The 15477-nt window shown below is 44.8% G+C and overlaps 1 protein-coding gene across 5 annotated transcripts in view; it reads right to left on the bottom strand.

The window, feature by feature from the left end:
• CNTROB (centrobin, centriole duplication and spindle assembly protein) overlaps positions 1-15477 on the bottom strand; it is a 189485-nt gene that overhangs the window by 130699 nt on the left and 43309 nt on the right. For all 5 annotated transcript variants that reach the window (XM_086946030.1, XM_086946032.1, XM_086946028.1 and 2 more), the window contains exon 5: positions 14196-14358. In XM_086946030.1, the coding sequence (XP_086802156.1) occupies positions 14196-14358 (163 nt within the window). The remainder of the gene's footprint in view (positions 1-14195; positions 14359-15477) is intronic.

A 15477-nucleotide genomic window follows, 5' to 3' on the forward strand; every position in this document is an offset into this window, starting at 1 on the left:
TGGTACCTGGTTACCGCAGACATTGGGACTAGAGAGGGCCCCCTAGGGACCCCTCACCTGGACCATGCAGATTGCCACCGCAGCATACATGGCCTGGTGCAGACAAAACTACAAAGCAGACATGGCACACTGTGTGCTATGCAAACTAGCACTGCCCATGCAATAGGCAAGTCACCCCTCTGGCAGGCCTTACAGCCTTAAGGCAGGCTGCACTGTAACACAGGTGTTAGCATATTGGCATGAAAAGAAATGCTCCTACAATATTCAAGTCCATTCTTAGATATTGTTTGTGCCAGGGGGGCAATGGAGGGTACATGGGCTGGAAACTCTAATTTCCAATCACTAGGATGGCTTCTCTGAACCCAGGAGTGTTTGGTACCAAACAACTCTGCTCAATATACCACACTGATGCCAGTGTGGGATTTACTGAAACATACTCGGAGGGCACCTTGGAGGTGCCCCCTGAAAACCTACCAACCCATGTGTGGCCACAGACTGGCTTTGGGCAGCCTGCCACCACCAAACATGTTTCTGGACCCCTGGGTCAAGTGCTGCCACATTCTGGGATGAGAAACAAAGCACATCCTGAGCACAGGTGTTGCCCCTCCTGCTCTAGGATGGGCACAGTTCTAGAGAGGGAAGCTTCATAGGCCTGCCGCCTTTGTAATGCGACCCCCAGCCCCTGCTGCTAGCAGCAGATGGCAGCGCGGTTTACAACCCCACTTTGGGTGGGAAAACAGGCAGGAAAACCTAAGGTGGTAAGGAGGCGCTCCCACCCCTAAGGTACAAGAGGCAAGGGGAATGACACCTTTCAGTTCCCACCATCTTGGGGGTGGGGGGACTCCTCCAATCAGGGCTAGAACTATGCCCCCTCCAACAGGAGGATGGCATAATTGAGGGTGTAGAACCGCAGGTAAGGTGTCCATTGGCCCTTCCTATCACTCCCTTAAAAAGCCCCTAAGTTTAGTATTTAGGCGACTCCCCAGACCCTGAAACTAGTCCCTGCTGACTTAAGGACACAGAAAACGCTGTAAAGATTAAAGACGGCTACTGACAGGGTCCCAGCCCTACCGGCCTGTCTGCAGCCCTCTAAGATCCTGCAAAGAAACTATGCCTGTCCTGCAGTCAGAGAAATCCACAAACCCAGGGAGGACTGCCTGCCTCTGAAGACCAGAAACCCAGGGAGGATTGCCTGCCTCTGAAGACCAGAATTTCCAAGAACAGCCGCTCTGTCCACAAGAAACCACCACCAAGTACTCTGGTGCACTCTGGATCCGTAGTCCTCGACCACTTTGCACCCTATGGCCTACAACATCTCCACTTACCTCTGCTGTCCCTGGTTTCCTGTGTACTCTCAAATTAGTCCCCTGCAGTAAGTCACCTGCAGCCTATTTTCAAAGCCAAGTTCCTCCATTAATTTGCATTGGGTGCCTGACGCTGTTTGCACACCCTGCACCCAGCTGCCCCTGTGGCGCCGGTGGTGTATGTTTGGTACCGCCTTGTGCCCCCCTCTGTGCTGGTCTAAAACAGTAAAGCTTGAGCCCTGCAATCGTTTTGCTAACCTGCAAGCAGTGGAACGTCAAGCACCCCCAGTCTTTATTGGGTAACTTTGGGCCGGATCCTCAACTTTGACCTCTACACCCGGCCAACCCTGTGCTGCTGAAGGGGATGCTTACCTAAACCTCACCCTCTGCAGAACCTGCAACCCTAAGACTGGATTTGGAAGTTTTTCACTCACCTGTAAAACTGTATTACTGTTTTCAACCATAGTGTAATTTCAGTATTTGCAATTTTAACCTAATCGTCCACTTTTGAAATGAAGAATGTCTATTAAAACATGTACTTACCTTTTTGCGAAGTTCTTGGTCTTAAAATAGCTCAAGCAAAGTTTTTTTTTTATATAAAATTCGTGTGGATCTCCTTTAAGTCCCGTCTCATTTATTGTTCATTGTGTGCACCACAAATGTCACAGTCCTCTGTCTTAGGTCGAAGGCTGCTCATCCACACTACGACAAATAGAGCATTTTGAGTTTGCATTGAGCCTGGTGCACTTCTGGAGGAATCTCAGGACTGTGCATGGTATAACCACCTAGTGGTATACCATATACAGAGCCAGCTACATACAGGGAGACTAAGAAAGGAAGGAAATTATGATTGAAGCGAAGGAGAAAAAGAAGGAACAGAGAAGGACAGGAAAGAAGAGGAGATAAAGACAAGAGATGAAAGGGGATAATAAAAAGGGGGCAAAAAGAGGGCGAAAGGAAACAAGGACGGAGAGGAAAAACAAGAATAGAAGGAGGAAAAAAGACAGGAAAGCAAGAAAGAACAACAAAGGAAAGAAGGAAGTGGGGGAAAAGGGGGGAATGAGGTAAGAAAAGAAGCACAAGGATGAAAAATAACTCGAGGAAAAGAAACCAAGGTAAACGAGAAAGAAAAAGGGAGAAAATGCAAGTGAAAAAAGAAAGGAAACTTAATAAGAAAGGAATACAAACGAAAGCTTTTTTTCAATAATCTATTTAAATGTAGAGATGCCAATAACAATAAAGCAATTCAATTTAAAAGCACATGGTCAATCGTCATACCGAACTGGGTGACGTCATTACCCATTTGCTGCTGGTGCACACTCCTGTGTCAATGAATGACAGCTCAACAATACAGGGCAAGTAGAGAAAGGATTTAATGTCATAGTGATCATTAAGAATTAACTGAAGTGCTGCATTCATAAATCAACCTATATATAAGGATTAAGCTTTTGGAGTGTGATGGAGAAGGAAGGAAAGTCTCAAGTCACGCAAGCTGCAGGCCTTTTCACAGCGTGCACGGTCAAGGGCACAGGGACTAAGTAACAAAGCTGGGGGGGGGGTGGGTGGATTACAGAAATCCAGGGTCACGTGACAGCCCTAACAATATTACTCCATCCGTGTAGGAAGTGCTTTCAGAGAAAAGCCAAGCCATAATCCCACCAGTGCAGCAGGGTTCGCTCAGTGCTGTGGATAGGAGAATGGAGGCTGCCATAAAATGGTGAGCAGAGAGCTGTAACAAAGACTGGGCACTAGCGTCAGTCAGAGACAAGAGGTGGCTGGTGTGAACAGCTATGTGGGGTCCTATACTTGTGTGATAACCCACTCCAGATGGTGGCTTTGCAAGAAGATCTATGTATCTACAATCTAGGACGAAGGCCCATCCTGCAGGTGGTACATTCCGCTGCCAGAAGGAGAAGCAAAGGATGGACATTTCTTCGGTGCAAACCTTTACTGAGTTTAATATTCCTCGCTAGAGTCATATCATGTTAAAGAACTTAAAGACGCGAGTAGCACAATGGATGCTGTGCTTAAGAACATCTCCCAGAATGATCAATACATTATTACAGAAGCACCACGAATCCACGCTACTACAAATACAACTCCACAGATCGCAAACCTTCAAACTGACCCTTCGGACGCAGTCACTGAACTTAAGCATTTAAGATTCATATACATCCCATTTTACAATTGGATTCCTTACGATACACCAGTATGCGCACCATTTAGCATACACGTTAAGATCTGGTACGCACTTTGTAGTAAGGCTGTACGGTACCTACATATAGGAAACCGTAGTGGGATACTCGGTAATAGTTTTAAAGTGTTATTATTGCTCGTCCTTCTAGAACAATAAAAAAATAGAACTTTAAGTTTGAATTTGCAATAGTTTGTCACTTGACAGTTTTTTTAGGTCGAGCCTAGACGTGCAAGTCTGCTCGACAACTATTGCTATCCGTTTCTGGGAATGTAGACACGAGTCGGACTCGCGCTTTTTCTGCCTCGGATTTGTCCTTGTGAGCGCACTTTGGCTGCTGGCTGCTTGCTGTGTGGGCGCGCTTTCGCTTTCCGTTAGGCCACAATTCCCTTGCAATGCGCGCATCGTGATCCTCCCGGGCCATGGTCTGCCAGGGCAACAGCACGTACGGAGCCCCCCCCCTCCAACCCCCTAGCCCCCTTTTAAACTTACCGGGCCAATCTCTGGGGACTCCGCTCTCAGCACGTGCAGGCACCAGGCATGTGCCTCGTGCCCCCTCCGCAGAGTTCATGCTGCGGCTCCTGCCAGCTCCTTTCCCGGGGCTCCCTCTTGGTCAAGGGAGCCCCGCAACAGGCACAGACTCCTGCTGGCAGCCCCAGAGCTCTCCACCGCTCACAGGAGCCCCGGGCCGCGAGACGCATTCACTCCGCCGGCCTCCTTTTCCGGTCTGGACGCGCCCCCGGCCCAGTCACAGGCGACCTTGCCTGACTCCGGGGCGGCCACGGCGGGATTCCGGGTGCATTTTCTGCCACACAAACCTTGTTCATGGATGTCTCTGCAGGCTCCACCTAAGCATGCAAACCTATAGCTTGCCCATAGGAGCTTCCCATACAGTATAACCTCAGCCTGTAATGCTCATGATCACCTGCGCTATGCTGTGCTGCATGGAAAGAAGTGATGACAAACAATACACACCTTACTTGCGCCAGTAAATATTTCCAGAAGGCAGTGAGCGCAGTATAAGAACAAGTTGCTGCAGCACTGGAAGTACCACAGCCGCTCTATTTCAAGCAATTGACACAACTTAAAGAGGAGTGGAGCACTTTCTATATAGCATAAAAATGAAACTGGGTTGGAAGCCTGGGTACATCAGCAGCCATGGCGACACTGGAGCCCACCCCTTTACATAGCCACCGGCTTCTCAGCGGTCACTTGTTTCTTCTTGGATGTGCTCTGTGTGGGCAGCCTGCTGTGAAGTGTGGTGACGAGATTCCCTGCTCGTGCCGATTTGTAAGGATAGCCTGTTGTGTGCTGTTGCTGTAATGTGTTAACGTGACTATGACTCCCGCCCCACGGGTACGTTGAGACCGACGCTTTTCCTCTTGCCTGTGCATGGCAAGATGTCCAGGTGCATCCTTCCCTCCTCTCATGGCTCCGCTGTTCGGGCTCAATCTCCCTGATGTCAATCTGTCCGAGTCTCCTCCTCTTGCCCCCGGACGCCCTCATCAGCTCGCTGGCGCTGAACAGGGCATTACTGCAGAAGGCTTCGCCACAGATACGCCAGGTAGAGGTTAAGCTCACTAACCTAGTGCAGCAAAATGTGTGTAATTGCCATTTGCACTGAAATCTGCACATGTTGACAAGTTACTATACACATTGGCATCTATCTTTTCAAATATTGGTGTATCGGCGCCAATTAAGCAACCTGCAAACTAAGCAATCCGAGAATGTTCGTTCTTAGTTATGCCGGTTATCAAGCTGTTACTATTTATTTTTACCTCCTGTGCGCACCTATGTAATATGGCTTATGTAAAATAACGCTCAGTAAAAATCAGTAACACCCAGTGCATGTAATTCAGGCCCATAGAATCAAAGAAAGCGTTTATGCATGGAGAAAAAAAAAAAGTCTACGTTTGAGTTCTGTTTTTTTTTTAAGCCGCTTGTGTCCTGTTGCTGTAATGTGTTATGATGGCTCTGGCTCTTCCGCCCCGTGGGTACGTTGTGACTAGCAGTAGAGAAGTGCTCTGCACACTGATAAAAGGGGTCGCTTGGGTGCTAACAGTGTGTAAGGCAGCTACCGTCCAGCCGTAAGAGAGGAGGGCAATCCAACAGGAGAAAGGCTGGCCAGTACCCTCGGAGGGATTTCAAACAATAGGTCTCGCATTTGCAAGAGTTTAACATATTGGCATGACAATGCCTTTTATTTACGTTTTAAAAACCAACACATAAATAAAAGGCATTGCCATTTACAAAGCCAATGGCTCAAACTCTAACAACTGCGAGATCTATTGCATTGCAAATGCTTGTTATCAAGTGCACTTTGTATAGAGAACGGTGCTCCTATACAATTTCTTAAAATTGGCACTCAATACCATAATTTGAAGCATGGCGCTATTGAAATAATTTAAACTGGTCTTTCAAGGTTATGTTGTAATGGTTATAATTAACTCTGTGTTAGATTTGGGGGTCTCTAGTTGGCACAGGTAGGTACTTGTGACAAATCTGATCCTTGCCTCTAGTCAAGATAAGAGGGTACACGCCTAAAATAACCCCTGCTCACCCCCTTGGTAGCTTGGCACAAGCAGGCAGGCTTATCTCAGGCCGTGTGTAAAGCATTTGTGACCATATACAGTAATAAAGTGACAACACTACAGATGGACACCAGACAGTTTTATATTAAAAATAAATACTCTTTATATAGACTTAACACAAGACCACAAATGACAAAAATCCACATTACTACTTCTAAAATAGCAGTTTTATTTCAGTTCTTAAGATGTGACATTTTGCGACAATGTACCTTACGATGCGTTGCGCTTCCACAACAAGTAATGTTGCAGCGATGGAAATGCAGCAAAATTCCGGTGCAAAGAAATAAAGACGTGAAGATCTTCCAGATGCGGCACGCTTCTCAGATGATGCGAGAATGCTCACTTCGATGCGCCAGCTGCAGCGGCGACACCCTTGTTCAACAGCTTCGGCTGCGACACTTCTTAGACGTTGCAAGAAGCTTCAGCACAAAGCAGCAACTACTGTGGTGAGATCCAAGATGCGACAGCAGCAGCTCAAACGGTGGCGCGCTTCTCCGGGGATGCGAGGCACTTTGATGCGGTGCAATAAGACAGCTACAGCGCCAACATTCACGATGAGACGGCAGCAGCGACACGCTTCTTCCTCGTTGCGAGACGTGTCTCTCGATGTGGTGCAATACGACAGCTACAGCATCGACATTCACAATGCGACAGCAGCAGCGACAGCAACGCGCTTCTTCCTTGTTGAGTTGCGCTTCCAGCTCCGAGACACGCAGTCCCTCAGAAGGCACCAAAAGAGCAGCAGGCACTTCCAAAGAACTCTGGGGAGCTGAGGGTGAAGTCTGTTGTCCCTGAGACTTCAGCATGAGGCAACTTCTTTCCAAGCCCTTTGAGATCCTTCACAAGTTGAAAATAAACCACACAAAGTTATTTCTCCTTTCTTTGGCAGTCAGGCAACCACTGCAGGCCAATCCTGCAACCAGCACTTCAGCTTAGGGATAGTCTCTCCTAAGTTTCTTCAGGATCCTCCCCTCAGCAAAGGTTTCTTTTTGTAGTCCAAAAGTGATCTAATTTCTTGCGATCAGGGTCCCAATATTTATACCTCAAAATCCTTTGTCCTCTGAGGGTAGAGGGGCCTTTGCCTAGCCCAAACCAATTCTGGAGCACTCTGTTTACATGACTCCTTTCCTTTCACAGGGCAGAAACAGACACTACACAGGAGGGTGGAGCCAGCATTGTGGAGGGAAATCACAGCTCTGGAGCACTTTGTTCACATGATTCCTTCTTTCACAGTGCAGGGCAGACACAGATGTACCACAGGGGGTGGAGCCAGCACTGTGAGGGGCAGGCACAGTCCTATTCAAGTCCCAGGTGCAACTCCTCCCTCCCATCTAGATGCAGATCTCTATTCACCACTGGGCTGACTCATCCTGTCTCCTGGAATCACCAAGCCCTGTCATTCAAACTCCAGACAAGGATTACAGAACCTAGCAGAGGCAGGCTTGGAAGGTTAGACAAGATAATACCTACTTTCTAAAAGTGGTATTTCCAAACACAGAAAGTTAAAACCAACTTCACTAAAAAGATGCATTTGATCATTCTGGGTTCAGGCATTCTAAACTCGAATTTCTACCAGGTTCCATGAGTCAGTTAGGATTATAAAATGTAATAATCTAACTGCCCATTCTGGCCTATGAAGAACAGGTAGCTTTGCAATAGTGAAAACGAACATGGCTGTAATTCGCTATTAGGACATGCCACACCAGGGCACGTCCTGCCTTATACTTCAAATGCACCCTGCCCTTGGGCCTAACATAGGGGTGTCTGATCTGAAGAAAAGGGAAGATTTGGGGACTGGCAAGTGGGTGCACTTGCCTAGTGAGCATGTTAGTACCAGACTGCACACAAGCTCTGCAATGGCAGGGCTTAGACACACTTTTACAGGCTGCTTCTGTGGGTGGCACAAACAGTGCTGCAAGGCCACTGGCAGCATTTGGTTTACAAGCCCTGGGCACACAGTGCACTGTATTAGGGTATGACCAGTAAACCAAATAAGCCAATCGTGGAATCACCAATTCAGGGAGAGCATATGTATTTTAGCACTGATCAGCATTGGCAAAGTGCCCAGAGTCATAAAACCAACAAAAACAAGTCAGACAAACTACAGGAGGAAAGCAAAAAGTTCAGGGATGAACCAGCGAAAAGTGTCAAGTCCGACACCGAGCAATATCAAGAAACTCTTACTTGGACAAAGCTGCAACCTGCAGCTATATTTTCAGTAAACCACCAACTCTTCTTACAGGAAGTAGTGTCAGAGTAAGGGAGTCCGCACAATTGCAGGGAATTTCCAGCTTCGTACTTTTACTAGAAAGGATGACATTCTGCTTTTCAAACCAAGCCCTCTCCTCTGCACTCGTCATCCGCCTGTTATCTGTGGAGCATGCTGCTTTGTTTTTCTGTTTGATCCTCTTTGCCTGCGCCAGCGACCCAATCAAGTCTGCGCAAGGTTTGTGTCCACTGCCTTCTGCTTGGTCCATTTTGCTTCACTTTAGCAGAGTTCATCTGGTTTCTTGTGAGGTAGAACAAGTGTTATATTGTGCTGAACCACAGACAAAACGATATACCTTGCGGTCCAATGAGTGCACTTTGAGTTGTATGCTTGGTTACAAATTTGCTTAGTTTTTAAATCACACAAAATATACCTTAGCTTTGTCACATTCTTAATAGGGAAGGACAACAGTGTTACTGCAAACCTACTACCAATGCCAATCGGAGCAAAACTACATTACATACTCCTTATCAACATCCATAACCTTGAGAGTGACTAACCTGCATACATCTTCCAAGTATTTCATCTTTCAACTTTCTCACTACATTATATCAAACAAGCTTTACTTATTTTCTAACAAGTATTGTAATGATCTATAGATTTCCACTGATTGTCATTCACATTATTCAAAGCGGATACATGAGCAATTAGTCATGTCCTATGCAAAAACCATCCAAAAAAAAAAAAAAAGGCAACATTTTTCAAGCTCAACATCAACCTCTTTTTGATCTCTGCAGGGGAAGTGGACCTATTCTGAAACTTATAGGGCCAATGGCCTGTTCGTAAAAAATAAGGGTCTTATTTTTACTGTCATATACTGATGTGCTGTCGCCAAGTCAAAGTGGTTCTTATGCTGAAGCCAACAGATACCTACCAGATACCTACCTCCTACCAAGAATTGCTCTTATCGGCATGCTAAATTGCAGTCTCTGGATGGGAGCTGCTCTTGATTTGAGCAAGGTGCATTTAAGCCCTATCTTCACAAATGACAGACTTGTGTTCCTGGAGGGTCAAGATAAGACTATCGCTGAACCAGAGCAGATATACATTTCACCAAACAGACTGCAGACTGGTAGGTTCCAAATTTCCAAACCAGACAATGATTTTGTAGCTTTAAACAGGGTATTATCTGGTTATAAACCAAACAATAACACTAGGCCGATAAACAAAATATAATTATATATACTTCAAAAATGAACCTTTCGACACAACAGGAACTTTAATTGGAAAAAAGAAAGGGACAATTATTTTTAACTTTTAAATGCTTTTGTATCCAACACTACTCTTTAGGGCTGGAAGAAGGCAAGAATGCAGTTTGTCCACCTACGTCAAGAGAATCCATGTGAGCATACTGTTTGAACATTGCACCTTAATACACACTTAAATTGAAAACCTGACAAAGGTTCCTAATGTATTAGGAACTGCTCCGTGCCACCTCCTCTACCCGGATCTTCAAAGCCGACCTCAAATCTATTCTCTTCCAAAGACACTTTCAGAACTAATAGACTCATTTCAGGCCCCTCAAGGAAGTTCGTCCATCATTGTAAGTTTGTAATATTTTCTTGTACATTCCTCATCCTAGCTTGCTGGGTTTGATATTGTGTTTTTGCCTTCCATGGTTTTAACCTCACCTTTTCTTGTCTCCCATTTATTTTTGTAACATTTTAATCTGTAATATTTTCCTCATGTAACGTAACTATTGTACAGCACTCCGACACCTTCGGGGAAAGGCAGAGTTTTTTAAAAATGCATTAAATTAACTAAAATAACTAAATAATTAAATGACAAGAGTGTTCGTCCTCAGAGAGGGCAAGGCCTCTGTCTACATATCAATGGCTCCCTGGAGGGAGAGTTGGAGCGGAGAAGCCATCCAGTGGCAGTCTCCTCACAGGTATTCAGAAAGGCTTCTAGAAAGAAGTATAGAGCGCTTTGGGGAATGATGTTCAATACATGCTTTTGAAAACAGTGCCCAAATTGTGAAGAATTCTCCACCTTCACCGTGAAGACTGATATCATGAATGACCTCCTTAAGGATCTAACCTTATACGCGAGACCGAATGCACAAATCCCTCCTACTCCCCGAACCGCGCCATGCCAAAGCCCATCAAAGTCCAACCCAAAAAATAATGCAGACTGGTCATCATTTACCTCCTACTCTGAAGATGCCAAAGGCAAATTACTTAGTGCATTGAACCCCGCTAACCATCTCTGACACACTTCCGGCAAACGCTGTCAAAGACCTTTCTCCACTGCTGCTACCGCTTTGGTCCAAGATCATTAACAGTTCACTTCAACAGGGGTGCATCCCAGATTCCCTCAAAGTAGGACGGGTATCACCCATTCTAAAGAAACCCACGTCAGACCCTGCAGACCTAAACAACTACCGCCCCATCTCCAATATCCCTACCTTAGCCAAGCTGCTGGAAAAATGTGCGCATCTACAGCGGACGAAGTTGATCGATCACTTTAACCTTCAACAAACACTAATCAGGTTTCCGGGCAGGCCATAGCATGGAATCAGCCATGACACACATTGATGCGCTGCAAATTCTTGATCAAAACAGATCCTGTCTACTCATCCTACTTGACCTCTCCTCCGCCTTCGATACGGTCAAGCATGAGAACCTGCTGGACCTCCTGAAACACAGAATGGGCATATCTGGGACAGTACTAGGCTGGTTCACTTCATTCCTCCAAATTCGGACACTACAATTCAAAGTCAATACCACTGTCCAAGCCTGTCCCAGTATCTCTGGGAGTCCCGCAAGGATCTGCACTGTCACCAACATTGTTTAATCTCTTCTTGGAACCTCACACCGAAGTTCTACAAACCTCTAACGTGCAATATCACATGTATGCAGACGACACACAACTATACCTCAAGATAGACACCCTAGAGGATGTCAAACGACATAATACAGCGCTTAGGCATACCCAAACCTGGCTAGCACAAAATCATCTCAAATTGAATGCTCTAAAGACTGAATTCTTACTAATAGCCCCTCCGTCCCAAATCCCCAAAATGCAAGTTTGGATCAAACATATTACGGCGTTCAACCCACCATCGTGGACTCAGCTAAGTCATTAGGAACAACCTTAGACAGTAACCTCAACATGCAAAAACATCAGCAGTGCCACAAAGGGAGCAAACTTACAGATAAACACACTGAGGAAACTGAAACCCTTCCTACCACACAATGACTTCAAGCAAGCTGTACAGGCCCTGGTTATTCCTAGAGTGGAATACGGATGTGTCTGTGGCCTACCCAAAGCTTCAACTGCACCACTAAGGGCGTCTATCAACGCCGTAGCAAGACTCAACCGGGTCTAAACGCAGCTCCCACATCTCCCCGGACCGACAATCCCTGAACTGGCTACCTATGGAGGCGAGAATTCAATTGACAATTGCGTGCATGACACACAGAGCCATGCATCACAAGACGCCCAGCTACCTGGCACAGAAACTGACGATCTCTGGTGGATCCAGATCCTCAAGAAATTCGGAAAAATTACTACTGAAACAAAAATTCCATAAGAAAAAAAAAAAAACTTCTAGCTGCTGCTCTGGGATGGCGCCCAGAATATGGAATGCCTTACCCCCAGAAACCAGACTGAACCCGTCCATTACCTCTTTTAAAAATAAGTAAAACCCATCCTCGTGGCCAAATTCACATGAGTATAGTCTTTTGAAACCCTGTGACGAGATGCACACGCTCCCTCAACTACAAAACATTTTTGTATGTTAAAACTTACTATGCCGTTTTTAAAATATGCTTTGTAATGTACAAGTAACTTTTAATGGTTGTATAGCGCTCTGATATCCGCCAGGATCTTGTTCGCGCTCTATAAAACTTTCAAAATAAATAAATTTAGAAGGTGAAAATAGTATCTAGATAAATAAGCCCACTGAAAGACCACAATTATGCATGCTTATTCCAATTTTAGTAAAAGCAGGTGTGACCAAAAGACGTGAACAATGTAAGCTCAAGTAACTTAAAAAAACTGGAGGCCACAAAACCCCACGTAGAGAAGAACCAAGTGAAAAAAAGACACTCAGGGGAAACAGTCTGCCACTGCCCAGGGGAGAACAAGTGGGAGGGAGACTTCCCACCATCTTCATTATAGGTGCAAAGGCCATGGAGTAGTTCTGTAATACTAGAATACCCCTGCACACTATGATAATATATTAACATTAATGTCAGTGTAGACACTTAAGGAAGACAAAGCCTGTCATTCGAACATAAATAATTGTTTTCTTAGAATCACTCGTTGGTAAGAGGTGCCTTTAATGTTCTTAAAAAGAAAACAAGCCGACACGCGTTTCGTGGCATGTGGGACAATCTTCCTGCAACTCCTCAGGGCTATTGATACTGGAAAAAGGCATCAAAAGTCGCTCAGTCTCTGATATTTCCGACCCAACAGGGCCCTGGACTGTTTGGCAAGATTTTTATACCTACATCTCCACGTCAAAGTGGGCCTTAGTGTGGAATTAGCAAAGTGAGACGAAATGTGGGACACTTCAGGAAGCGTTAAGTAGCGGTATGTAGGAATCTAGTGGAGGTGTCCGTTTCTCCACACACAGCGACACTCCAGTAGGTCAGTAAAAATTGTGTACAAATCATCGCTAGAAGTAGTTAGAAGTGTGTGTATCCACGATGATGCGGTAGGATCCCATCTTCTGAAAGGTAGTGCCATGAAACATCAGACGGGTGAGTCTGTAACTGCCTGTCGCTCTATGTACTGGGTAGTGACCACTACGGCTAATTCCACACTAAGGCCCACTTTGGCAAGATTTTTATACCTACATCTCCGCGACGAAACACATGTCGGCTGGTTTTCTATTTAAGAACATTAAAGACACCTCTTACCAACGATTATGTTCGAATAACAGGCTTGGTATACCTTGTTTAAGTGTCTACACTGACATTACTGTTTATATATTATTCGAGTGTGCAGGGGTATTCTAGTATTACATGATCGCAGTGTCAGCCTCGGTTGACTCCATGGAGGGGTTACAGGGCTTTCCCCTCACCCTTTTGCAACTCAAAACTCAACGGAGAATGCCCAAAAATATTGCGATAATACTTAGCAGTGCGCCCTTTTCTTGATACCCGACTAAAACCCTTTTCAGACCATTGGAACATGGAGTAGTTCTGGTTTGTAATGTACAGTGCTAGAAGAAAAAAAAGTAAGCTGGGTAGGAGAGAAGTAAGATACTGAGCTTGGCTAGACTAAACTCTTATGCTCCAGTTTAGAAATTGTTCTCATTTGAGGAGGCTATCAAAGAGTGACAGCTCCTGCACACCAAAGGTCCCAAAGCCAAGTCAGCACACTGTAGTATGAGACACCCCAAATAGCTTTAAAGTCTAGTAAGCCTTGCTTTACTAAGCCGCTCAACAGTATTTGGAGCATGAGTACCAGAGCTGACTAAGGGATTCCCCAAAGCTGGAGGCATCATCTGTTATAATGTCAGAGATGAAGCAGTCAGACCTCAACTCCGTTAGGATGCCCTGTAAGAGCTTTGTAGTATTCTTGGCTTCATTGTACTATGCATTAGCCAGTTATTGGTATACAAATATCCTGGTTGGTACATTCTAAAAATTCGGTCTGGCATACGAAGCAAGGGAGGGGAACCACAGACACTTCCCTCAATTCTCTAAAATATTCCATTTCCTTGTGATTCACAGAGATTGGATGTTTTTGGACAAGGAGTTTGTAGGACTTTGTATAAACCTACAGGAAAAGGAGTGCTGAGAGTATTCAGTTACTGAAAACTGCCTGTTGATCAGAGTACTTTGTAAGCTCATTACAAAAGGTGTACACTATTAACTCCTTACCTTCCGGCGAGTCCTTTCTTTCTCCAGGGAGTCCCTGAGCTGCTGCTCAGTGTAAGAAGAAGAGTCAGAAACAGACTGGGATCGCAGGTTGGTGTAACGTGGAAATAACTCCTCCATTCCAGTGATTGAAAGTGGTGGGGAGATTTCCTGCAGGGGCTTGGCACTGCGGGAGGAAAATAAAGAAAAAGTTATTTGCTTAGACTCGTCAGAGGGAATCAAAATTAAAATATTCAATAGAGGAGAAATCCACCGAAGTGTACAATTCTGAAGTGCTTTAAAAAGATGTATTCCAAATAATATAATACACATTTTAGCTGATGGCTGTAGTGAAAGGTCTTTTTTTTTTACTAACAAAACCAAACTATAATGAGAATATCCATCAATGTAAAACTGGTGGGCCAAGCCAATCATGCTTTAACAACTGCCAAGCCATGTCTTCCTGGGATGGAAACAAGCATCCTGGGACCGGTTTCGGATTCATATTCCTCTTTGGTATCACACTGATTACTTACCAGCACTATACCACTAGTAACAGCACAATATATTGCTTATTGTACATAAACAAGTCAGCACTTAATAGACTTTCTGTAACTTATACTGTACAACTACTCCGCAAGCTACAACTTGCAACAAAAAAACAGCATATTATTCATTACATTAGGTGACCCTAATGCATTTACAAATGCTGGTTGTATATGGACTTAATCATGGCCATAGCCCACCTCTCAGGAATATTCCCATTAACGACAATACAGCAAAAAAGCCACACAAAAAAAACCGCAGGACAGCTGAATAGCTCAGTCCGGACTGCAATCCAAAATTCAACCAGAAAAAAAACAAAAAACGGTCCAATTGTCCTTCTCTAATTTAAAGATAAGATCCTATTTTTATATTGGCTCCAAAAGGGCTTTGTCCATCGAAAACTTTGTACTTACATGCTGGTAAACTAATAAATACGTGCAAGATATTTAACTCAATTTAGTTCTTTTTCTTTCAACTGATGAAATAAACCACCTCTACCTTCAGTTAACAGAAGCAAAAATTCATGCAGATTCTTTAAAGAACTAGCTTAATGCACTTCCGGCCCATTTGTCTGTTTGTCAACTTTTGGTACCTTTTCTTACCCTAAAAAAAATTTGCTTTGTGAACTGTATTGTTATTATAATCAGGTGCTTAGACCATGCATTAACTGCCCTCTTCACAACACTTCGACGCGGGCACAGTAGTGGTAAAGCCAATAGGTCTCACCCATGGTAGAGATTTCGGTTTTTGCCAATGTGTT

This window comes from Lissotriton vulgaris, chromosome 12, assembly GCF_964263255.1.
Source record: "Lissotriton vulgaris chromosome 12, aLisVul1.2, whole genome shotgun sequence".
Lineage (NCBI taxonomy): Eukaryota > Metazoa > Chordata > Amphibia > Caudata > Salamandridae > Lissotriton > Lissotriton vulgaris.